General features: G+C 30.0%; 2 protein-coding genes across 9 annotated transcripts in view; one reads left to right on the top strand and one right to left on the bottom strand.

Moving 5' to 3' along the window:
* Positions 1-19,618, bottom strand: part of LOC115886381 (sodium bicarbonate cotransporter 3) — a 51,680-nt gene extending 32,062 nt beyond the window's left edge. For 6 of the 8 annotated variants that reach the window (XM_030905493.1, XM_030905488.1, XM_030905495.1 and 3 more), the window contains exon 1: positions 15,085-15,324. In XM_030905493.1, the coding sequence (XP_030761353.1) occupies positions 15,085-15,095 (11 nt within the window). In that variant the 5' untranslated portion in view covers positions 15,096-15,324. Of the gene's footprint in view, positions 1-1,773; positions 1,890-15,084; positions 15,325-19,148 lie in introns of those variants that run through there. The other 2 variants (XM_030905490.1, XM_030905489.1) reach the window with 2 other exon arrangements.
* A 602-nt stretch (positions 19,619-20,220) lies between these two features.
* On the top strand, positions 20,221-23,904 carry LOC115886389 (solute carrier family 35 member E2B-like). Its single transcript, XM_030905513.1, has 5 exons — positions 20,221-20,578; positions 20,670-20,921; positions 20,972-21,158; positions 21,771-21,968; positions 22,429-23,904. The coding sequence occupies exons 1-5, from the start codon at positions 20,344-20,346 to the stop codon at positions 22,622-22,624; spliced, it is 1,068 nt and encodes a 355-aa protein (XP_030761373.1). The 5' UTR covers positions 20,221-20,343; the 3' UTR covers positions 22,625-23,904.
* Positions 23,905-24,135: the final 231 nt, after the last annotated feature.

Here is a 24,135-nt window from a genome sequence, read left to right as displayed (position 1 = left end):
CAGACAAAATTATGGAAACCAGAGAATATCTAAAAACCGTTGAAACCAAAGCAATCAAAACTCATTCTTGCAGCTTCATGTGGACGATTCTTTATTCAATGCAAAAATTGATAAATTTTTCAATTAATGTATAATGATATCGAGATTTTGTATTTTTTTTTTCCTTTTTTTATCGGTTAAGAGCCAACTAAAGCTTCATTCATAACCTCGCAAATAGTTGAATAAATTAGTGGTTTCAATTACACTTTATACTTTTTTGTTTTGTTTCAAAATTCGGAGACTTTTCAATGTCCCGTCCCGAGTCGGTAAAGATCAAAGTGTCTATGTTTTGTTCGTATATTTCACGACAATTTGTCGGCGCAGTGTGAATGGCGTGTGCTGCCAACAGTAGGAGACCAGTGAAATCACACATGGTTAATAAAACTCATTCGCAACAACTAAACTTTTTTGACTTTGTTGTACTTTTGTCATTGCACTCAAAATAGTGTTTACATTTTATCGCCTTGGTCTGGACCCGGCATAAGATTCAAAATTTGAAGTTGATGAGACTTCTAGAAGTACATTTTGAACTAAAATGTTGTCTACACCTTTAATGACGTTGTTTTTATTCCGATTATAACCGGTATTTATTTATATCAATACCCGAAATATCAGGCCAATGATTTTTGTTGTTAATAATAACCCAAAATTCTTATCAACAATTTGACTTATAAACATCAACAGATTTATCTAAATCATTGTTTTTGTATGGTTTGTTGGTGAACTTAAGAAAACTAGACCAGTAGAGCAATCAATATCATATCTATTTTTAGATCATAAATGTAAATGAATAAAAGGGTCGCATAGATTTTTGATTTGATCAGTGCATCGGGGTGCATAAAAAATGCATTTGGAAATTTATTAAAATTTCAAAAGATAAATTTGTTTATTTTACTTTTTATTCTATATACACGGTGAGTCTTTTTTGTAGGGCTAGTATATTTCGACCCCAGAAACACGATTATAATTTTAATCAAAATATTTTAGGAGACAAAAATAAATTAATTATAAATATATAAACAGTTATTATTTACATCAAGAAAACTCACCTTTTTAACAGCACTTAAGGGACGTAAAGGGCCTTTACTACCGCTTTCCCGTTCAAAATATTCTAATAAAGTTACGAGTTTTTTACGGCTATTAAGCTATCTCGTACCACTTCGCACTAAAAGAGGTTCCAAAAAGAACAATGTTCGACTGCAAGGTCTGCTGGTGGGCCTGGGGGGGCCTGGGGTTGAGCCCAGTGGGGGCCTAGTGCTTTTGTTTTTTTAAAAATGAAAAATAATTCTAAAAACACATTTTTATAGACTTGGTTATCAAACCGTGTTCCCGTAGATTACTTAAATACCGACAAATTTTCTAAAAAAATAAAAATTAACACATTTTTTCAACACAACAAAATAAAATTAACTAAACAAAACTAGAAAACGTCATTTTTACTGCATCACAAGCAAATAAAAATTAATACGTAGCCAAGAGTCATAATTCAGGATTTTTTGGGGGGATGCCCAGCAGTACCTGGGGGGGTGCCCGGCATCCCCGTTCACCCCTGTAGTTACACCAATGTATAACTCTGTTATTTTGATTTATTTGAGAAACAGTAAAGAAAATATATGTTTCTTTCATCGAGATCTACAAGCCCTGAAAATATTTGCAATTATTTAATAATAATTGAAATAAAAATAAAATTTAATTAATAATTATCGTTTATTATTATAGAATTCGTAAACTTACTTTGAGCCAAAACTTTGTTGTTATTATTATTGTCTAGTACATCACATTAATTGTTGATTAGTAATAAAATGCAACTTGGAACAAACTGTTATCTGTATACAATGTACCTTTACCCTGTTTTGCTGTCCTGCTGAACGAGTTTGATCCGAAGATATCCCACTAGAAGCAGTTTCGTTCAGATTCAGCGTTCGTTTCCAACATAGTAATTTATTTCAAGCTATGCTACTACCTGCACAGGTATGGTATACCAGTCAGATTAAAATGTATTTGTCATGAGAGTGTAACAGTTTATTTTACAGCGAAGAAAATAAGCCTATCTTGTTTGGGGGTCTACACGTGTTTCCGCCCTTAACACGATAATTTTCTGTGAAAGTCGTAAAATCTGTTTAGTCTGAGGGACCCTTCTTTTTCTCTGGGGAAAACTAAATATTTTTCTTTTCGACTTAAATCTCACGATCATAAAATTAATGAATTGCCTTATAGAATGGATGGGAACCAAGAAATCTTTAATAGAAATCAACAAAGTCGTAAGAACTAAGCTCTAGCCAGACTAAATAAACAGACCCTTATAGAGAAGCCTCTATACAACGCGACACCAACTATTTTTAATATCCATGTCCCATGCCACATGTTCGATAAACCGACGACTAGCCCACCCTGGTCGAACCAAACGTTTTGATATAAATAAGTTAAATAACTAAATTAACAAGGTTCACGTAACGTTATCCTGAAGGATTGCTCTCCTTTTTTTATCCTATGCAGGTCCGAAATTATGAGAAATAAATACACTGAAATATAATGAATATAAATTAGAATTGTGATTTGGTAGGTTTTTTTTAAGAGTAATCCTCAATTTGTGTTAGGTAAAAATATAGTAAACAATGATAGGGTAAATTCAGGAAATAATGAGATTTACGTAGATATTTATGATAATTGAATTTAATAGCTGAAGTTAACATTACTAGTGCCATCTAGGTTATATGGTGTGAGTTAAGCCTAAAACACTAGGGGTTGGAACCTCCTCGGCCAATCAGAGGGTACCGGTAAAGGGTGCCTGATGATGATACGAGAACCAAAACCATGGGTGGAGCCTACAAACTTACCCCACTTATCCTGGATGAAACAAGTGTTAGAAAAATAATTTTCTAAATCAGTTCACTTCTGTCTTTTTAAGTAGTTTGACGTGTTCGGCTTCGTGGTGAATCTCAGTATTTCTTGGTATATTTTTTTATTTTAATAGTCTTTGATTTTCTGAAGTTCTTAAATTTAAAATACTAAGTTTCTTTATTAACATATATTTTTTTGATTATCAGTTTAGTAAATTTTATTTCTTTCTTTAAATTAAATCCTAATTTAAATTTGATTTCTTATTTTTTTTCTCTTTCTTAAATTTTAATTATATTAATTTTCTTTCTCTAAGTTAGTTTCTGAATGAATTAGATATTATCTATTATAATTTTAGGTTCATTGTTTTAAACGCTTAATTTTCTTTTTACTTTTAAATAGTTGTTATTTATATTTTTTTGTCTTTCTTTTATTTTCGCTATTTAATTTCTTAGTATTGTAATAAAGTAGGTGTTGTGTAAAATCAGCATTTTATTTCTACTTCAACACCTTAAACCTAAAATTTAAAAGAATACTGAGAAGGGTCCGTCGATCGTTTATGCAAGAGAGAAGTACCGAAGCATTGACAGCACAGAGCCACAAGTCCACAAGTTCCTGCTGACCAGATTAAGACATTGTTGGTAAGTCCTAGTAGAAGTTGATTACTAACTTTACAGGAGGATCCACGATGAGAGGCTTATTACGTATTTTTGATTAAGTTTTATCTTGGTAATTTAATGTAATAATTTACAAGAACGCCACGAAGATTCGTTGCTCTCAATATCCAAGTGCCCCGCTCATTAATATTTAAATAAATATTAAGCTACCATTTTTTTTAGTCAAGGTCACGCTACCATTAGTGAAAAATTCATCACAAGAGGAACAAGTAACTTAAAGCAATTAAAGTATTTTCATGTTTGTTTTAGATAAAAAACGTTAATTTCTCGTATTATTGTCACATCCACGGAAAATAACAGAGTAATTGTGTTGATAGCATGATTGATATAGATAGCTATCAAAAACGTGAGGATCGACTTAATAATAAGGAATACAGCTTATAAAAATGTACCTACAAAAAAAGTAAAATAAATAAATTTTCATTCAAACTTTCAGCATGTACCCGATTAGACTAAAAATACTTCTTCAACCTGTATGAGATTATTTTTGTCTGTCTCTACTGGCTGAGTAGCGAATATTTCGTAGGATATTCTTCTGTGGATAGGTGCAAGTAGAAAACAATTAAAAGTCAAAATGTATATACAGGGTGAGTTTTAAGTAGACCCCAGAAACACAATTATGAGTTTTTTTCGCGAAAGAAATCGAAAATTGAAAATTTAGAATTTTTCGAAAAAAATTTGGAATTTTTTTTTAGTTAAAGAACATAATTTGTTGATAATATGGCAACATAATATGTGGTAGATTAAATTTACAAGAAAGAAAATCCAGAAAAGATCCAGAGGTTCTCAAAATTTTAGCCAAAAATCACTTTTTTGGATATTTTCAAAGTAAAATAACTCAGTTATTTTTTATTTATTTGAAAAACGGTAAAGAGAAAATATGTTTCTTTTATCGAGATCTACCAGCCCTGAGCATATTTGCATTTATTTAAAACTCACTCTGTATATATTTTTTAATTAAAAATAAAATGTTCAAATGTCAAATTGGAATAAAAATAATCTAAAATTTCAAGAAACATACTAGGTCAATCAAATTACAGGGATCACTTGGAAAAAAGTGTTGGAAAGCTAATTATTGATTTGACTAGTTCATTTGACGTGAAATAGAAGATTCCACGAATATAGGTTTGCACAGGGATTGTTGTTCGACTCAGGAAGCCCAAAAGATGGTAAAATTCTTGGACTTCATATTTTTACTTCAAATTTACAAGACAGCAAATCCAGAAAAGATCCAGTGGTTCTCAAAATTTTAGCAAAAATCATTTTTTTGGAAATTTTCAAAGTAAAATAACTCCGTTATTTTGGACTTATTTGAAAAACGACAAAGAGAAAATATGTTTCTTTTATCGAGATCTACCAGCCCTTAAAATACTTGCACTTATTTCTAGGACACCCTGTATGTTGAAGGTCAGTATTAACAAAAAAAAAATATCCGAAGTAAGTCTCGTGATTTTGTTTAACCAAAAATTGTCCTTATTAAAAGAACCTACACCGTAATTACTTTCAGACAATTTTAATTAGTAACGATGTATGGTTATCAAAACACGTGTTTTCTAAAAAAATATGACGTACTTCTGAATATTAGAAGCGCAGTGATCAAAAAACTGGAAGAAATCTAATGAAAAATATGTTTCCCTTTTAATTGGTAGAACGAAAAGCTTCCAAGCGAGAAAAATTTAAATTTTATTATCCTTTTTCATAATATTTACACAAAAAAATATTGTCAACAAGGTTGGTTTAGGAAAAAATACCCAATTATCAAATTAAGACAGATATTAAATGATTTCCTCATTTCACTAACGTTCTTATTCAATTACCACTCCACATGTGTGATAAACATAGAAATAATTGGTCTAGTTAGCATTTTCGTAAATCTAAAAACAGATTCATAAACATCAGTAATAGAGCAATATAAACGATATATTTTCCAAGTGGTAACCAACTCAAGGCGGAACTCAAGAACTTGGAAGATTCCATCCGCAACCTGGAATGGAAATCTTGCAATGGTCTAAGACACTCGAAGAAGTTTCTGAGGGCTTATGATCAAGAAAAATGACAGATCTTCCTGGGTCTGAGTAAGAACAATCTTCGGATTGTCACGGGGTTTTTAACAGGACACTGTCTCCTCAATGAACACCTCAGTAGATTGAAACTAAGAAGAAACGGCGAATGCAGATTCTGTGGGGAAGATGGTGAAACACCAGTACACCTCATCACTGAGTGCGCCGAGACGACAACCATTCGTGCCATGAATTTTGGTACGACTGATATTGGAGATGGAGAACTACCCTCTATAAAACCGTCCCAGATACTGGCTTTTGTCAAAGCCCTGGGACTGTATGATGAGTTATGATTCAAGAAAGGGGGACACAATGGATCTGTAAGGTCGAAGTGATTAACCCCCCTCCCACTCATTCTAAATTCTAAAATTCTAAACGATATACTTGATAATAATAATATTTCGCAGTATTAGTGCTGAAGGAGACTGGTCTTGTTCTAGAATTTTGCACAAAAAGTTGGCGATTGATCTGCAAGACATAGAACAAGACCGACCAGTGCAAGACTTCCGCAAGACCAAACAAGACTCTTGCGGTCTTTCATTTTTTGCATGTTTATCTGATATAAGAAATTACTTATTTGTTCAAAATTATTGTTTTAATTTATTTGAAATAGTGTTTTCAAAGAAAAGCGGATTCAATATTTTATATTGAAACAAAATTTTTTTTGTTAGGCAGATATCCTAATAATTTCTTTTTTTAAATGTTTTATGTGTATTAAATTAATAAAAATACTATTTATTTAAAGATTTTCTATGTAGAAACTCCATTTAGCAAAAATGGGAGTCATGGTCTTGCATTTTCTCATCACCACTATATGTTTAATGAAAAAAAAAATTACGGGCAAGCTGATTTTTTCAGAGTTTGTCAGCGACTGTCTTCTGACTACAAAAAAAATCATGAGGAAAAGTTGCTTGTCCATTTATTATGAACAACTTTCATACGGGGCAATTTGCTGTAAAACAAACTTTTTGAAAACCACCCCAAAGGGCTCATGAAACGGCCGCTAAGTCCGGAAATAATAAACTTATAAAAAAATCATTAGGCGAACTTATAGAGAATGTTCTTATGTACAATTTGCGTCTAATTATTTTGTTGCAGTACAGTTTTAAAAAAACCACCCCTATTGCTCAACAACCGCAAGGGGAAAATTTCCGATTTTGTTAATTTTACACTCAGAAGACAGTCGCTGACAAACTCTGAAAAAATCAGGTTCCCCGTAATTTTTTTTTCAAATGACAATTTTATTGGATAACCACGGTTTTGAATTTTTACTACCATCGCGCGTAAAGAAGTTTCATTTCAAAACAACTTCAGTTTTATTACACATAACTAAATTGCATTAGTTTAAGAAAAGACAGCAATTATTTAAATAAAGTTATTATAATCGTCTCAATATTTTAATCTTTATAGACAAACATTAAAAGCTATTTAGGTACTTAAGATATAAAACTGTAACTTATTGTTTATTTGCCTTTAGTCTCCTTTTTAAAACACAATTAACCATTACGAAATATATCATTATATCTCTGATATGTGACATCGTTGACGTAATAGTAATGATAACGTAAATTGAATTTTTAATTTAATTGATTTAACGTAGATCGTCTATGTCATTGCAACATTTTTGGAAAACTTATCTTCATGTTTTACGACAAAATTGCGACAAATCCAATACATTTCTGCGACATTTTTGTCTCATTTTTGTTTTGTTTCAAAATTCGAAGACTTTTCAATGTCCCGTCTCGAGTCGGTAAAGATCAAAGTGTCTATGTTTTGTTTGGTTTGGTTTGGCGTGTGCTGCCAACAGTAGGAGACCAGTGAAATCACACATGTTTAATAAAACTCATTCGCAATAACTAAACTTTTGACTTTGTTGTACTTTTATCATTGCGGTGTAATTTTGTCTTCACAGAATTTCCCATTTTTTGTCGCAAGTTTGTTATGTGTAGACGAATCTTTAAGGAAGACCTTGAAAACTTCTAAGACATGTAAATTATTAATTTCGCTTGTTTTAAATTCTGGAAAATATCCATATTATATTGTTTGTTTTTAATTATAGCGTCGAAAATTGATTCCTATATGATAATTTTAAGTGCCAAAAGGTTCTTAAGATGCCAAATAATTCTTATTTATCACCATTTATTAATATTTTAAAGCTAAAAAAACATTTTAGTACTAATTATATTAAGCTTTTTTGAATTCAAATATATATATAGGTAGTTTTGTAAAGCTATAATTATGTGCTTTTATATAGGTATATTTTATCAGCAAATGTTGTGTAATAAAATAAGTTTATTAATATTTTTATTTACTTTTTTCAATACTATAATTAAATATACAAAATATAATATAGATGTTTACTTATCTTATAAATCAAATTAAATTGATGTTAATTTCAAGGATTCTCCTAATAGCATGTGGTTTTTAATTTATATATGCCTAAACAAACCGCAAATTATTAAATTTATATTTAATAGTCAAAAATTTTTGGTGAACTATTCTCGCAATATCCCCAAAGCTGTTTACAGCAACACTAGAAATAAATCAACTAGACTGGACCAACAAAGGATTAAAAATATAGTCCTAAAGAACTGCAAGCACAAAACGAACCAAATACAGCCAGCAATAAAGTATAGGTCACAAAATGAATTTAGCAAAAACTAAAGTAATGTACGACGAACTGATGAGACAGAAAAGACATTCTAATAAAAATCACAACATACATACCGGTTGCTCAACCCTATAACTTTTTTATTTTTGCAGTTAAAAAAACGAGATTTGGTATGTTAGTATATGACATAAATTAGGATTGATTGACGTATTCAATTGTTTTCGGTCACTTCCTGTTTCACCGGAAATGAGTCGCGAAACCATCGCGAAAAAAAAATTTGGAAAATTCCAAATTTTATTTTATTTTATTTTTTTTAGTTTTCATTTAAAAAAATAATTTTTTGATAATATGGCAACATATGTAGTAGATTAAATTTACAAGAAAAAAAATCCAGAAAAGATCCAGTGGTTCTCAAAATTTTAGCAAAAAAATTTTTTTTTTTGGAAATTTTCAAAGCGAAATAGCTCCGTTATTTTGGACTTATTTGAAAAACGATAAAGAGAAAATGAGTTTCTTTTATCGAGATCTACCACCCCTTGAAATACTTGCACTTATTTCTGGGACACCCTGTATACAGGGTTGTTCACCACATACGACACGGAGTATTGTAGCTAAACGATTAGATTTTTACAAATTGTAAGTTTTGGGTTCGTTGAAGGATTATTAGAGCTACAATTTAAAAATATTTTTACAAGATACAGAGTGTCCCAAATGAATAAAAAATATGAAAGTTGTATTTTTTTAAATGGAACACCCTGTATATTATTGCATTTTTAGTTTCTACGATTAAAATAAAGGTAAATTTGATTAAGGTTTATTACACTTAAACCTTACCGTCTTTGACATATTTTCAATTTTGCGAAATTGCAGTATAAATTTTAAGGCTTCATTTCTCCGAGGATATCAAAGTTTTTAATACTAAATATTTACTGAAGTTTATTTATTGATCAGTTATTGTGTTGCAATAATAAAAATTATACTACCTTATACAGAGTGTCTAAAAATTTATTTTAAATAATTACTAGCTTTAAACGGCAATAACTTATTTACTTTAAATAGAACACCCTGTATATTTTATGAGAATCGGATGCACAATTTAATTGTCTATCAAATTGTATTATACCTATTCTTTCAAGTTTTCGTAGAAAATGCATTTTCTTATAATTTAGACCTCATTTATCAATATACCCATGGAATATTGACATTTTAGATTGTTTTTAAAACAACAAATGTACAAAATGTACAGGCTAGTAATATTATCGTTTTTAGTAAAACGATAATATTACTAGCCCATTTGTATGCAAAAAGAAAACTATTTAAATCTTTATAAAAGAGTATACCATTAATTAAATATACCACCAGTATTTCAGCCCAAATATTAATTAACTACATACTTAATTATGTTCGTTAATAAATTATTCTAAATAAATGTGGATTTGAATCAGAAATCAATATAATAATAAGTTATGAAAATGAACGTCTCTGTTGTTATAAATAAGCATTTGTCAAAAAATTAAATATAATTTTAAGGTGTTACTTTTTACCACACTGTCTAATACACATACTTAATTCAGTTTTTTAGTATTTGGAGCAATTATTATTAATCAACGCAAACAGTCAATTAATGTAATTTGAATACTGGAATCATATTAATTGGTCCGCTTTAACAAATATTTAAACAGTTTTTTTTATTTTTTAATGAAATGAACGAATTATATGGACAATATTAGTATCTGTACTCTTTAAAAATTTGGTACATCTTTAAAAATAATCTAAAATGTCAGTATTCCATGGGTATATTGATAAATGAGTTCTAAATTACAAGAAAATGCATTTTCTACGGAAACTTGAAGAGATAGGTAAAAAACGGTATAACACAATTTGATAGACAATTAAATTGTGCATCTGATTCTCATAAAATATACAGGGTGTTCCAATTAAATCAAACAAGTTATTGCCGTTTAAGGCTAGTAATTATTTAAAATACATTTTTAGACACTCTGTATAAGGTAATAAAGTTTTTATTATTGCAACACAATAACTGACCAATAAATAAACTTCAGTAAATATTTAGTATTAAAAACTTTGATACCCTCGGAGAAATGAAGCCTTAAAATTTATACTGCAATTTCACACAATTGAAAATATTTCAAAAACGGTAAGGTTTAAGTGTAATAAACCTTAATCAAATTTACCTTTATTTTAATCGTAGAAACTAAAAATGTAATAATATATAGGGTGTTCAATTTAAAAAAATACAACTTTGATATTTTTTATTTATTTGGGACACTCTGTATCTTGTAAAAATATTTTTAAATTGTAGCTCTAATAGTCCTTCAACGAACCCAAAACTTACAATTTGTAAAAATCTTGTCGTTTAGCTACAATACTCCGTGTCGTATGTGGTGAACAACCCTGTATATTTGGTACAACTAATACACAGCTCAGGATCTCTACTACCAAAAATCAACCGAAGAATTAAGTTAGCATGGAGTACAATGGAAGAAACTTAATCATATTCAAATACAGAATGCTACTCTATCTAAAGAAGAAATGCTACCCATACAGAGGAGGAATTGAGAGACCTAGAAGAAGACAGAACCTGAAAAAAGCGAACGAACCTACAAAGAAGGAAAGCAGTGATAACTTGGACCCACAAATAGCCTACACCATAATTGATGAAATGGTTGAATATTGAATGAGCTGGACATGATGTTGTTGATTATATTATTTGTCTGGGAATAAATGTGTGTTCAAAGTAGAAAACTACACTGTTTTCATTCAAGATATAATACTGTCGCGACCTAGCTGGGGGTTGTTTGCTAGGTTCGCTATACCAGGTTCTCTCTCTCAATCAAAACAACCATGCTGTATATACAAGTATACGCGTGCTCACAAACGTGCTAATACCACGCTTTTTATCCATAATATATTTAAATAATGGTCTTGTTTACATACGCCTACTTTAAAAATTATCACCAACAACATAAATTTTGTTATTTTTTTCGATTGTGTAGAAAAGCACACAGAACGAATGTTGGGTCTGTCAATTTGACTGTTTGCTGTTTATATTTCTTGTAATGATTTGTCTAAAGCCAACCTGCCAATAATAGAATCCTTGAAATTGCCTGTGTTGACAATTATTATTATTATTATACCGGGTGCGTCTCAAAAGTGGCTCACCCCCTATAACTTTTTTATTTCTTCAGATAAAAAAGCGAGATTTGGTATGTTAGTATATGACATAAATTAAGACTGACTGACGTAAACAATTGTTTTTAGTCACTTCCTGTTTCACCGGAAATGAGTACAACTTTTGATTTTTAAATGGCACCCTCGGTTTTTGTTTATTTTATTCGATAGAAAATGACACTCTGAATCGAATGACATATCTTATGTCAACTTTTGACATTTTCGCTTAAAAAAATGATGATGCTGTGTTAAAAACACTAATTTTTAACCAAGGAGCCTAGGAAAAATAGATTTCAGTTTTTCGTGTCTTGTCCTGGTCGGTTTAAAGATGCCCAAATATGGAAAAATAAATAGTATTATGATTTATGATAATAATGCAAATATACTTTGATGGAATAACTATAAATTAAAAGAATATTAAGGGTGCCATTAAAGCCTTCCAATTACCATTGCATCTCTTAATAAAGTAAACAAGTGTGTCATTAATATGATTGGACAATAAAAAAAGTATATTACATCATCAAAGGAAATGGAAAATGATCTTATTATTGATTATAATGGTGTAAAATTGCAGGTACGTATGGTCTGAATTTGCTAAAATGATGAGTCAATTTTTTCTATATTTTTTACCTTCAAAATCTCCTCGTATACGCTGCCTATTGAAATGTTTATTATTTATTTATATTATAGTTTCATGCATAAATTACATAACCAGTAAAATTCGGTTTCAGTATTGATTGTTTTGAATACACAAATACGCATTGGAAAAAAATAGCATTTTAAATATTCAGCAGTAGAAAAATATATATGTTTTCTCGTCTCAACCCAACCAAATAACCACCTAACCAATGCATTAACACCCCCCAAATAACCAGACTAACCAATGCATTAACACCATCCAAATAACCAGGCTAACCTAGTTAGTTAATGCTTTTGGTAAATCCTAGGTTTTACCGTATTTTGGACATCGAGTTATCGCCGATTTCTTTTTAAATATTTCTCCTTTCATATGGCCCTGTATTTACTTATGAGCACCAGTCAAGGTAAAAGATAACTGTCAAATAAAGTTGTCATTTCAGAAATTTACCTATTTAGTGCTTTATTATTATTACCTACATCGGCAATCTTAAAGATGTATTTATAAATACAAATTAATATGAATTAAAGTAAAATAAAGTAATCAATTACAAGGTTAATTATAGTATTATTACAATATTCAATAGCTTATTAATTTAGGTACTATTAAATTGTTAGAACTTTAGGATTTAAGAAGATGTTCAAATATTCCTCCATCGACTGCTAGACAATAACCCAGGCGATCATAAAAGTCTCTTCTTAATTCGCTAGTTGGTAAATTGAAATTCTATTGCATTCGGCAGAAATAGCATTTTTTAACTCGTCTAGATTTGGGTATTTTTTATCCTTGTATATCCTGTTTTTTAAATGGCCCCAGAGAAATAAATCATTTGGCGAAATATCAGGAGACCTTGCTGGCCAATTTACTGTATGATTTAGGCTAATAACGTTTTCGTTAAAACTATTGTCTAAATATTCCCGAGCAGCCAGGGTACTATGTGCCGGGCAGCCATCCATTTGGTACCAAACTTCCTGATTTTCCCTAGCGGCATCATGTAAAGCAGGTAAAATATTATTTTCGAGTAGTTCCAAATAATATTCTGCATTTAAATTTCGCGTAAGAAATAATGGCCCGATAATATTTTGTCCGAATATCCCTGCCCAAACATTTACTTTCTGTGGATATTGCGTCCTTGTTTCGACAAACCTGTGTTGGTTTTCTTTGTTCCAATATCGATAATTTTGAACATTGGGTTCATTATTTAAGGAAAACGTGCATTTGTCAGTGAAATATATATGTTTTTTAAAAATTTCCTATCCGTGTTTGGATGTTATCATCATTTTAAAAATGATGATTATGATGAGGAGTAAATTCAAATAAAAGCATTTAATTCATATAAAAATGTACATAGCTAAAGACACTATCTAGTTTTTGGCAATAATCATGACATTATATTATATTTTTGCTACAGAAGATACTTATTGGTAACGTTAGCATTCTATTAATTCAAATTTTTGGTTTCTAAAATAAACTTAGCGGAAATTTTTGTGAGATAAAAATTAATTATTGCTGTAAATTCAATTAGACAGATGTAAGAATTTAAGACATTATGAGGTAGAGTAAAGCTAATCTAAATTTAATTTGACTTTTATCTTTATTTTTTGTGTATTCGAATAGATTCCTGAATAAAAAAAAACTGGATTATTAAGATATTACGTTACATTAATAAATTTAATTAATTAATTATAATCATCACTGATCAAAATGTTATATAAATATAAAAATATGTAATTTCAGAATGTCGTATCATATTTAATGAATAATTGTGAGTTTTATCTCTTAGGAACGTTTAAAAATAAATACGAAAACGAAATTTGATCGCCCTAAATAATTTTATAGAATTTTTTTAATATCATCATTAGAATAATTTAATTTAAAAAATATTTTTTTATAAATTTAAGTAGATTTTGAAATAAATTATGTTTTTTTTATGCCTTTTTAGGTCTGTAAACATACTGTAAATAAATAAATAAACAACAATAACATATAACATTGCAAAGATTATAATGAAAGAACTGATAGTTTCTAAACAAAAAATAAAGAGGCTTTCAAATACAGTAATCAAATATTCAAAGTAGTTATTTTAAATATTGTTTATTCTAAAATGTCTAAAAAATGTGTAAAAATCATATAAACATACATCGCAACAATAATAAAAGACAAAACCAAAAAGTAGTTTAAAAAAGTCTGTATGATATGGATAATAATCTTGCTCCAATTCCACTGAAAAGTCCTTACTAGTATTTTTAAAACCTTCTCCTAAATTAACAGAGTTGAACATTTTTTCACAAAAAAATTTAATCAACCAAATTGTTACCAGGGCAGAGTAATAACTAAATCTCGTTACATCAGTTATAACGTAATACTAGATATACAAGGTGGTCGAAAATGTCGACCAAATATCAGGAAGTAATTCCTCATAAAAAAAAAGATACAGGATTATATTTTTCTGGGGAACCACCTTCTAAAATTTGGCCCTGCATTATTCGAACATCCTGTAATTATAGTTGTAAATAAGATGCTCTTGACAACAAAAAATATACAAAAGACGTGAAAAATTACAAAACAAAAATAGTAGAAACAAAAATCATAAATAGAAGAAAAATATTGTTGATTACATCAGATATTATACAGGGTGTCCCAGAAATAAGTGCAAATATTTTAACGGGTAGTATAGTTCAACCCCACAAACAAGCCTATGACGTTCTTTTCGCGAAAAAAAAATTTGGAAATTCGGAATTTTTGTAAAAAAAATTTGGATATTTTTTTAGTTTTTAGTTAAAAAAACATAATTTTTTGACTTGATAATATGGCAACATAGGTAGTAGATTAAATTTACAAGAAAGAAAACCCAGAAAAGATTCAGTGGTTCTCAAAATTTTACCAAAAAAGAAACTAAGAATTCAAGAGATTTTAAACAAAAATATTAGAAACATAATTATAAAGCTAAAACATAAATAGAAAATAGAAGAAAATATTGTTGACATAAAATAATACATCTACAAGTTGAAAATAGAAAATAATTCTTACTTGGGTTCCATTGAAAAGCTTTTTAACTAAGTAAAAAGCACACCAACCACCTCACTGATTCTATCTCTTTTCAGCATAAAAGCTCCTTATATACACTACACTCAACAAACCTAACAACCGAAGTATTACCAGACTATCAGACTAGTAACTAAATCTCACGAAGCGTTTGCACGCCAAACGATACAGTTTTACGAGACTATCAAGATTTTTGTCTCGCACGCTCGCTGGTGCTTGCGATACTGAAACTGGATAGATGCAAAATAATAGAAGTGATAAGGAGAGTTCATCATCATCGACATGGTGCTCTTGAAACGCATTAGCATTTTGTTTGTTTACATCAGTCAGTCGAATAATAGTTTGGAGGAGAAGAAATAGTCGACAGGCGCCACAGGCTGTTTTATGCAAATCAGGGAATGAATATTTAGAAAAATGAGAGTGATTAAATGTAACGAGATGAGATTAAGACAGTGAGATTTGCACAAAAAATCGGTTAATAGTTAAAAGGAAAAAAATTGTCTTATTATACAAGAAGAAACAAAAAAAAAATAAAAAAAAGCTTAATAATACCCTTGTTTCAGAACTGTTCCGAAAGATCAGAACTGTTCCGGGCCATATGGAGACACCAGGCTATATCGCGCACAGCTCCTTTCAGAACCGTTCTGAGCAGCCCAGGGCGTAAAGCTCTGGAATTTGAAATTCGCGAATGGAGGACAAAAAATACACCAAAAAAAATGACTAAAGAATACAAGTACCAATAACACCAGAAACCAACTTGTTGTTTTTATAAAAAAAAATGCTGATTTAATAAAAAAAAATTGAACTTTAATTGTTTCACAAGTATTTTTTGAATTGAAACTTCTTTACGTGCGATAGGAGTAAAAATTGAAGGCCGTGACACACAAGACGCAAGAAGAAAAATGGTAACGATCTTTTCATGATATTTTGCCGACGTTTCGTGTGCTACGAAATCCCATCATCAATGAATCAAATCAAGAAATCATCCGACTTAAATTATGTTTGGTATATGTCAATAGATTAGACCAAGACCAACTTGACCGTGTAAGGCACGTTTCACTGTGACAGTTAGTTTTGACGTAAGAAACGATTACAGTTGAGGGTTGGAACCTTTGGTGCTACACAGCAAAATAAAACAGTAAATCACCACAATACACCAAAATACTTTTACTTTTACACTGGACGCGCGTTTCGCTAATCATGTTATATATATAACCCAGTTTATAATCATCTGCTGATGATGCTAACATGGTTAGCGAAACGCGCGTCCAGTGTAAAAGTAAAAGTGTTTTGGTGTATTGTGGTGATTTAGTGTTTTATTGGTCGATTTCGGCATAATTGGGGACGGGCTACAGGATGACACCCTCGACGTTTTGAACCGATACCTCTAAATGGACGAAATCATCAAGGTTTTTCTTAATTATGGGTCGATTGGAACCAAACTCGACACGTGGATAGAGGTGCCAGAATGGAGTTCTCAGACGGACAGACAGACGGAAATATGAAGAAGTTTGGCTTCAAATATGTGCACATAATGCACACACAATTTTTTGTAATAATACAATGTAATTTAATTCAATTTGGAGGCAAATAAACATAATTTGTCGTAACACCGCTGGCGGAAAACACCAACTATAATAATTGGTTAATTACTATTATTTTGTTTCTGTGATAAGCTCTGTACTATGAATTATTTGAAGGTTCAACGAAATAAAACGTTGTATTACAGGCCGTAATGTATTATTTACTTAACTAATTGAAAGGAAAAGCTGTTGACCTTTTTCAACCATTTCCTTATTTATATCTGGAATAATAACTTAGACCTATATACAGTAGTACTTTGGAGTACTTTAAACTAGGTACATTTACTTCTGTTAAGTAAAATTATTCAATATACTAAACGATCGAAAAAAAAACGGCGTCAAAGACGGCTGAGGAATGAGAATCTATGATATTTTTGACGAGGTCAAGCCGTAGACGTCACTTACTATGCTCGTACTCTTCTCTTCTTTATGGCGCTTACTGCCAGTTGGCCTTAAGAAGGTTTTAATTCATTTTTCAAGTTCCATACCATTCATTATCTATACAACAATATATAGACACTATATTGTTATAAACTTTATTTTCCGATTTGGCTGAAATTTTGAATACGCGTATAAGTAATTAAAAAAAATGAAGAAACACATTACTAAAAATTGTATTGATCAATAATAAATATGTAAAAAGTAAAAATAAATATGTAAAAATTAAAAAAAACGATTAAAAAAAAGTCGCCTTGGCTAGGATTCGAACCTGCCTTACTACGACTCCAACGTCATAGCAGCGTAAAGTCGCGCTTTAACCACGCGGCCACCGAGGACTTGAAAGATTCTATGTAAAATTCTTACTTAAAAGATAATGTTTAGTGAAAGTAGTTTTTTGTTTATAAACATTTATTTAATTCTGTTTTTAGTATTTGTTCTTATAGCGGCAACATTATCTGTGAAAATTTCAACTGACTAGCTATAACGGTTCATAAGATAGACCTTCGTGACAGACGGACGGACGGACAGCGAAGTCAAGTAATAGGGTTCCCGTTTTTACCCTTTGGGTACGCAACCCTAAAAATGATTTTAAAGTGGTGTAATTTAAAATTCCAGAAAAATATTTTTTTGGAAATAAATTTCTGGATTTGGAACGTTCAATCCTTTTTTAATTCTTCTATAATTACTGTTATTTTTGACAAGTTTTATGTCACAGTTTTTAGTAAATAGTGTCTAGGGATTGACCTCGCCAAAATTATTATCGATTGTCATTTCCCAGCCCTCTTTGACGCCGTTTTTTTTTATCATACAGTATATATTAAGTGTAAAAATGTCTATACCTAAATAAATATATATTAAGTAATAAATAATAATATTTAATTAATATATATATTATGTAATAAGTGTGTTTTACTTACTTCAAAATACTACATTTTTTGAAAAATAAAGTATTTTACTTATACAAAATGGAATCTATAAAGTATTAACACTGTTTTTTACTCAACAGACCTTGGTTTTCTATATATATTTCTAGGTCTCTGAAATTCAGAGTTCCTATATTTTATCCTTCAAAGGGAAACCATGGAAAAACAATATAAATGCAAATTTATGATTAAAAATAACAGTTTTCATGAATATTTTATATAAATTTCTACAAAATGGTATTCACACAACACACAAGCTCGTAGAAATACACTATCTATTTGAGCTTGGGTAAAGCTACTCTTTATCCAACAAATGTATTCGTTGGGTAAAGTACCGTATGATCGAAAAGAAAACGGCGTCCAGTTGGCTTGGAAATGACGATCGTTGATATTTTCCATACATATATTATAGCAAAATAAAAACACTAAATCACCACAATACACCAAAACACTTTTACTTTTACACGGGACGCGCGTTTCGCTAACCATGTTAGCATCATCAGCAGATGATTATAAACTGTTCATCAGTTCATCAGGATTTTCTGAAAAAAAAATTACCCTGGCCGTTATGCCTTGCGGAACGTTTTCGATGGGCCACCCTGTATAAAATGACAGCGATCTTCATTTCATAGCCATCTCTGACGCCGTCTTTTTTTCTCGATCATACGGTATTTTTGTATATTATTGTATCAATTTTCTTGTATCAAAAATTTATACACTCATGCTGTAAAATATTTCATTCTTATTTAATCTTTTCCTCTGTAAACGTTATTTTTGGTAAAAATTTTAAATTTCTTCTAACACCGCTAAACTTAGATACACAGTATAAAACAAAATTTCATATAGAATTTAACAGCAAAGAGAAAATACATTTCTTTTTTCGAGATCTACCAGTCCTGAAAATATTGGCACGTATTTAAGACTCACCCTGTATAGACAAAATAAAAAAATACCTAAGCAAAAACATAAAAGAATATTTAAAATAAGCAAATTGACAGATTTTGAAAGTGAAAAATTTTTTAAAGAAAATAGACCTAGAAATAAATACAATAATCAATTATACATGAACTTTTTGATTAAATTAATATTAATACAGACTTACCTTGTTCAATACTTTCTTGATTTCATAACACAGGATTACACAATTTACTCTTAGGAATAAACTAATATCTAGTAAGTAAGTAATTATTTTTAAAGCTCTTCATCTAACATATTTAACAGCAATGATCTAGACGAAATTATATCTAAATATATTGGAGTAAAACTAGCTAAAATTTAATAGTTACTGAACCAAAACGTATTTGTTATTATTGTGATTAAAAACGTTAACTTTTCTAATCCTAGAAACTATTTTTCTTATTATTCTAATTACACATCGACTCGCTGACATTTTTTTCAAGATATTTTTTAGAGAAAATACTTAAAAAATTTACTGAGGTATTTTTAGAAGCTTTGCTATAGTAATATACGGTAACACGAAGAGTTTTAGAGCTGGATAATGAGAATTAGTTATAAAATAGAGCTGATAATAGAGTCATGGTCGCGCCCGTGATTTTCCGACACGACTGCTTCAATTTTCAGCTTTTCCCTTCAAATCTAGTCTCATTTCCGCCCCGAGTAGCTCTATTTCCTTCCTGAGTACTCTAAACTATACCTTTTTCTTTCTACCCTTGCCAATTGACCCTAAACATTCGACCTTTAACCCGTCCTTATTCAATTCAATGCCGAAAATCATCGAAAATAACTCCGAAAGCTCGATATCTTTGTTCTATAAGTGGTCAAATTTTTGTATCTTTCTTTATCCGAATGAAATATTCAAGAAACACCAAGGAAAACTTGATTTTCCCTTAGAAGCATGCGCCTGATACATTATTGATTGCAAAAAGGGCTTCAGATAATCGCACTTACAACCCTTGATAAGAATTCTATTACTTCTAGTCCAATTACTTTAACTTGCAAGGGATTAATGTCGAGTTAAAAAAAGTCGCTTCATTAAAGAATATAATTAATTTAAAATCAGTTTTATTTAAAAAAATATAAAAAATTGAAAATTTGAAAAATATACTTTTTCAGTTATGCAACCAAATATACAGGTCATCTATGGACAACTTACGAAACTACACATCTTTCTCAAAAAGAAATCTCTCCAACTGACATTTATAGATGTGAAAAAGTGGGGTTATAAACAAATTGTTTTGACGTAACGTAACTTTTTTCCACATAAACCTTTCTTCAAATCTCATTAAAAAACAGAGATTATCGCGATGAACACGCAGATTAAACTGAATAGGTAGAAAATGGAAAATCTAATTCCCCAAAATGAAAAGAAAGTGGAATCGAATGGTGTTCAAAAAGAGAAAAATCAAAAACCGGAACCGCTAAACAATTCTCTGGTGGCCCAGCCAGCGAAAAGGGGCCTCCGTAATATCAGAGCCATCATATTTCTTTTATTGTGGTATTTTTTCAGCGGTTGCACGTTGTTTTTGAATAAGTACATTCTAACGTCCCTTAATGGAAATCCAACGGTGTTAGGTAAGTGATCAGTCTATTATAAAATATTTTTTTGTAACAATACAACTAGAACAGCTGTTCTGTATAAAGTAAACATAGGGTTATATTTTAGGTGCATGCCAAATGCTTATGACCGCCATGTGTGGCTTTATTCAGCTGTATTTTCCATGCGGAATGTACAAAACGTTACACCGACTTAGTAAACCACCTGGGTTTTATAAACATATGATTTTTGTAGGCTGTACTAGGTTTTTAACGGTCGTTCTAGGTCTGGTAGCGTTGAATTTCGTAGCTGTTAGTTTTACAGAAACTATTAAGAGCTCAGCTCCGTTATTTACTGTGTTAATATCTAGATTTATATTAGGTAAGGTATATAAGAATGTTTTTATGCAATGATTTAATTGATTTTTTAAGGTGAACAGACTGGTTTATATGTAAATCTCAGCTTACTGCCCGTTATGGCGGGGTTAGCTTTGTGTTCGATAAATGAAGTTAGTTTCGATGCTATAGGATTCATGGCAGCTATGGCTACAAATTTAACTGAATGTATACAGAACGTATACTCGAAAATGTTACTGTCAGGGGATAAGTTTAAGTATAAGTAAGTACAAATTTTTATGAGGTTTTTTACTTCTAACTGCATGTATAATAAGATTTCTCTTTACTTTATGATGCTTCAATAATAAATAATACTTTCACTTTTACTTAAAGTGAGGTAACAGGTCATTACATTTAAATAATGTGAAGGTCTTTAAATGGGTATTATTCTTTGACATTTAGAAGAATGAAGTATTTCTAAATTTTTTATTAAATTTACTAAATTATCCATAATTAATTTAATAATTTTATTGTCTGTCTATGATTTAATCAATATACAAACATTAAATATTATAGATAATGTATATCCTAATCTTTATAGGCATAGATAATATTCTAGAGCAAATAATGATAAGCCTCTGGGCCATATTGTTCAAAAATTTTGTATCTGTTGGATATTTTTTCTGTTTTATTTATGATTATTAAGTTTAATAAAAAATGGTATAGGAAACTAAATAAAAGTTGGCGTGACGTCATCAAAATGTTTGACGAATGCACGTTGCAATGTTGCCACAGCTACTTTTTTTACTTAGTTTTAGGTATATATTTTTTATTAAACTTTATTTTGCTTTATTTACTTTGAAACAAATTATTGTAAAAGTAATATTTTTTTCAGCCCTGCAGAATTACAGTTTTACACTAGCGTAGCCAGTATTGTGATACAAGTACCGGCAACTCTGTTCCTTACAGAGTTGAATCTATCAAATATTAGTTATAATGTGGTACTGTTCTTTGTATTGAATGGAGTGTTTTTTCACTTTCAAAGTATTACAGCGTATGTTTTGATGGATTACATTAGTCCAGTTACACACAGGTAATTCAATCTGTCCGTAATGGGTTTTAAATAAATATTATTATGGTATACAGGATGTCCCAAATACGATTATTAACTTCAGTGGGAAAGGGGTCACCTTATCGAAACTAATTGTGAAAAAAATGTACAAATGTGTAATAATTACAAAAAAAATATAGTTTTTAAAAGTTTTAACATTCTAGGTATCTGTAAAACTAGCCATTTCTGGACCCATATCTATAAGATTTTTTTTTCATATTCTTTTATGAGGAATCGTTCCCTGAAATATGGTTGTACATTTTTGGGATACTCTGTATATGTTAAAAACAATCTTTACAAGTATTTGGATTTTTTTTGATTTGCAAACCGGCATTTTATTGGTTTATTTTTGTATCTCTTATGTTTTTCGAGTTCAGCCACGAAATTTAGACACCCTGTATACACTAAATTACTGATATATTTAATTTGAATTATTTTTTAGTGTGGCTAATACAGCAAAACGTGCGTTTTTAATATGGCTGTCAGTATTTATGTTTGGCAATCCAGTAACACCACTAAGTGGCCTGGGTACCATCACTGTCATTGTGGGAGTTTTCCTGTATATCGTGGCTCAAGAACGTGATGATAAAGTGTTATCATCAGCTAATTTAATCCAAAAACGAATCAGGAAAATATGAATGGTCGGAATTTACAACGTAGTATTTATTTTTTCGTACTAGAGGAAAAAAACCTAATTATTTTTCAGGCAAGATGAATCTTAGATTTTATTTAATTATTGTTAAGAGATTGTAAGTTTTTATCGTTACCCTTTTTTAGTAAAAAAATGTGTTTTAAGTGGTTGAAAATAAAATTCGATGTTAGGGACGTCCATGATTATCGAGACATGAAAATATCGATAGTAGGGACGGCCAACATTATCGATATATTAAAATATCGATAGGTATCTAAAATATCGATATGGTAATAGTTTTGTTAATTTTCAAACAAAATATTTACGGCTATTTTTCTTGACCAATTTTTTAAATGTAAATATTTTTTAACGGTTCTCAAGTTGCAACCGACGTCCTCTATTATTGTACCACCCTGTATATACGGAGTATAATCCACGCGTCGTCACAGTATACGCTTTTTGAATAAAACTTTGTTTCAAGTAGTTAAAAATATTCGATATTAGAGACGTCCTAGATTATCGAGGTATTAAAATATCGATAGCTATTTAAAATATCGATATTGTCCGTAGTTTTACCAGCTTTCAAACCTAATTAATTACACCGAAAGTTTATTTCTTTTCGTTCTATCATTAACTCCTTTGTTTTATTTAACTACCCTGTACATAAGCAGTAAAATCCACGTGACGCCACAACACTCACTTTTCTTGATAAAACTGTGTTTAAGGGTTGAAAATTTTTTCTATATTAGGGACGTCTAAATACATCGATATTCCAAAGAATCGATAGTTGTTTCGAAATATCGATATCGTCTATACTTTTGCCACCTTTCAAACAATTTTTAGAGCAATTTTTCTTTACCTATGAATATTTGTTCCTTTAGTTCAATTCATTAACGGTTACCGAGATACAGCGAACGTTGTCTAGTATTGGAACCACCCTGTATATACTCAGTATAATCCACGCTACATCACATTATACACTAGAGAATATCAGATAATTAAACATTTTCAACCACTTAAAACATACCTTTACCTTTTTTTTATTTTAAAGATGTTAATTTTATAAACTTGTTGAATTATAGCGAAAGTAGATACTTAATAAAAAAACCCGTACTATAATACTTCAATATTCTAAATATTGTTTGTTAAATGTTACAAATAATGCAATATACGTTTAAAAAAGTCATTTTTAAATATAATAAATTATTTTTTGGAGTGATCAAGATACATCACATTCCAATATTTATAGAGATTTTTGAGAGATTATAACTTTTTTATACCTTACAATAAAACTATTAAACACTGTTTTCGTTTTGTTTTATTTATTGTCCTTATTTCATTATTATTTACAACATACAAAATACGGAATAACAAAAAAGAGATACTTATAGAAATACAATAAATTACATACAATTTTTTTAAAAATGTTTAGCAATATTTTTTTTATTAAATTGAAATATATCAGTATAAAGGATAAGATATAAAAAAATAAAGAACACGCATATAAATATTTATACA

The sequence above is a fragment of the Sitophilus oryzae genome, unplaced genomic scaffold, assembly GCF_002938485.1.
Source record: "Sitophilus oryzae breed Bouriz unplaced genomic scaffold, Soryzae_2.0 scaffold_488_pilon_pilon, whole genome shotgun sequence".
NCBI lineage: Eukaryota > Metazoa > Arthropoda > Insecta > Coleoptera > Curculionidae > Sitophilus > Sitophilus oryzae.
The sequence above is the reverse complement of the archived record's forward strand: the minus strand, read 5'-3'. Positions and strand labels throughout refer to the sequence as shown.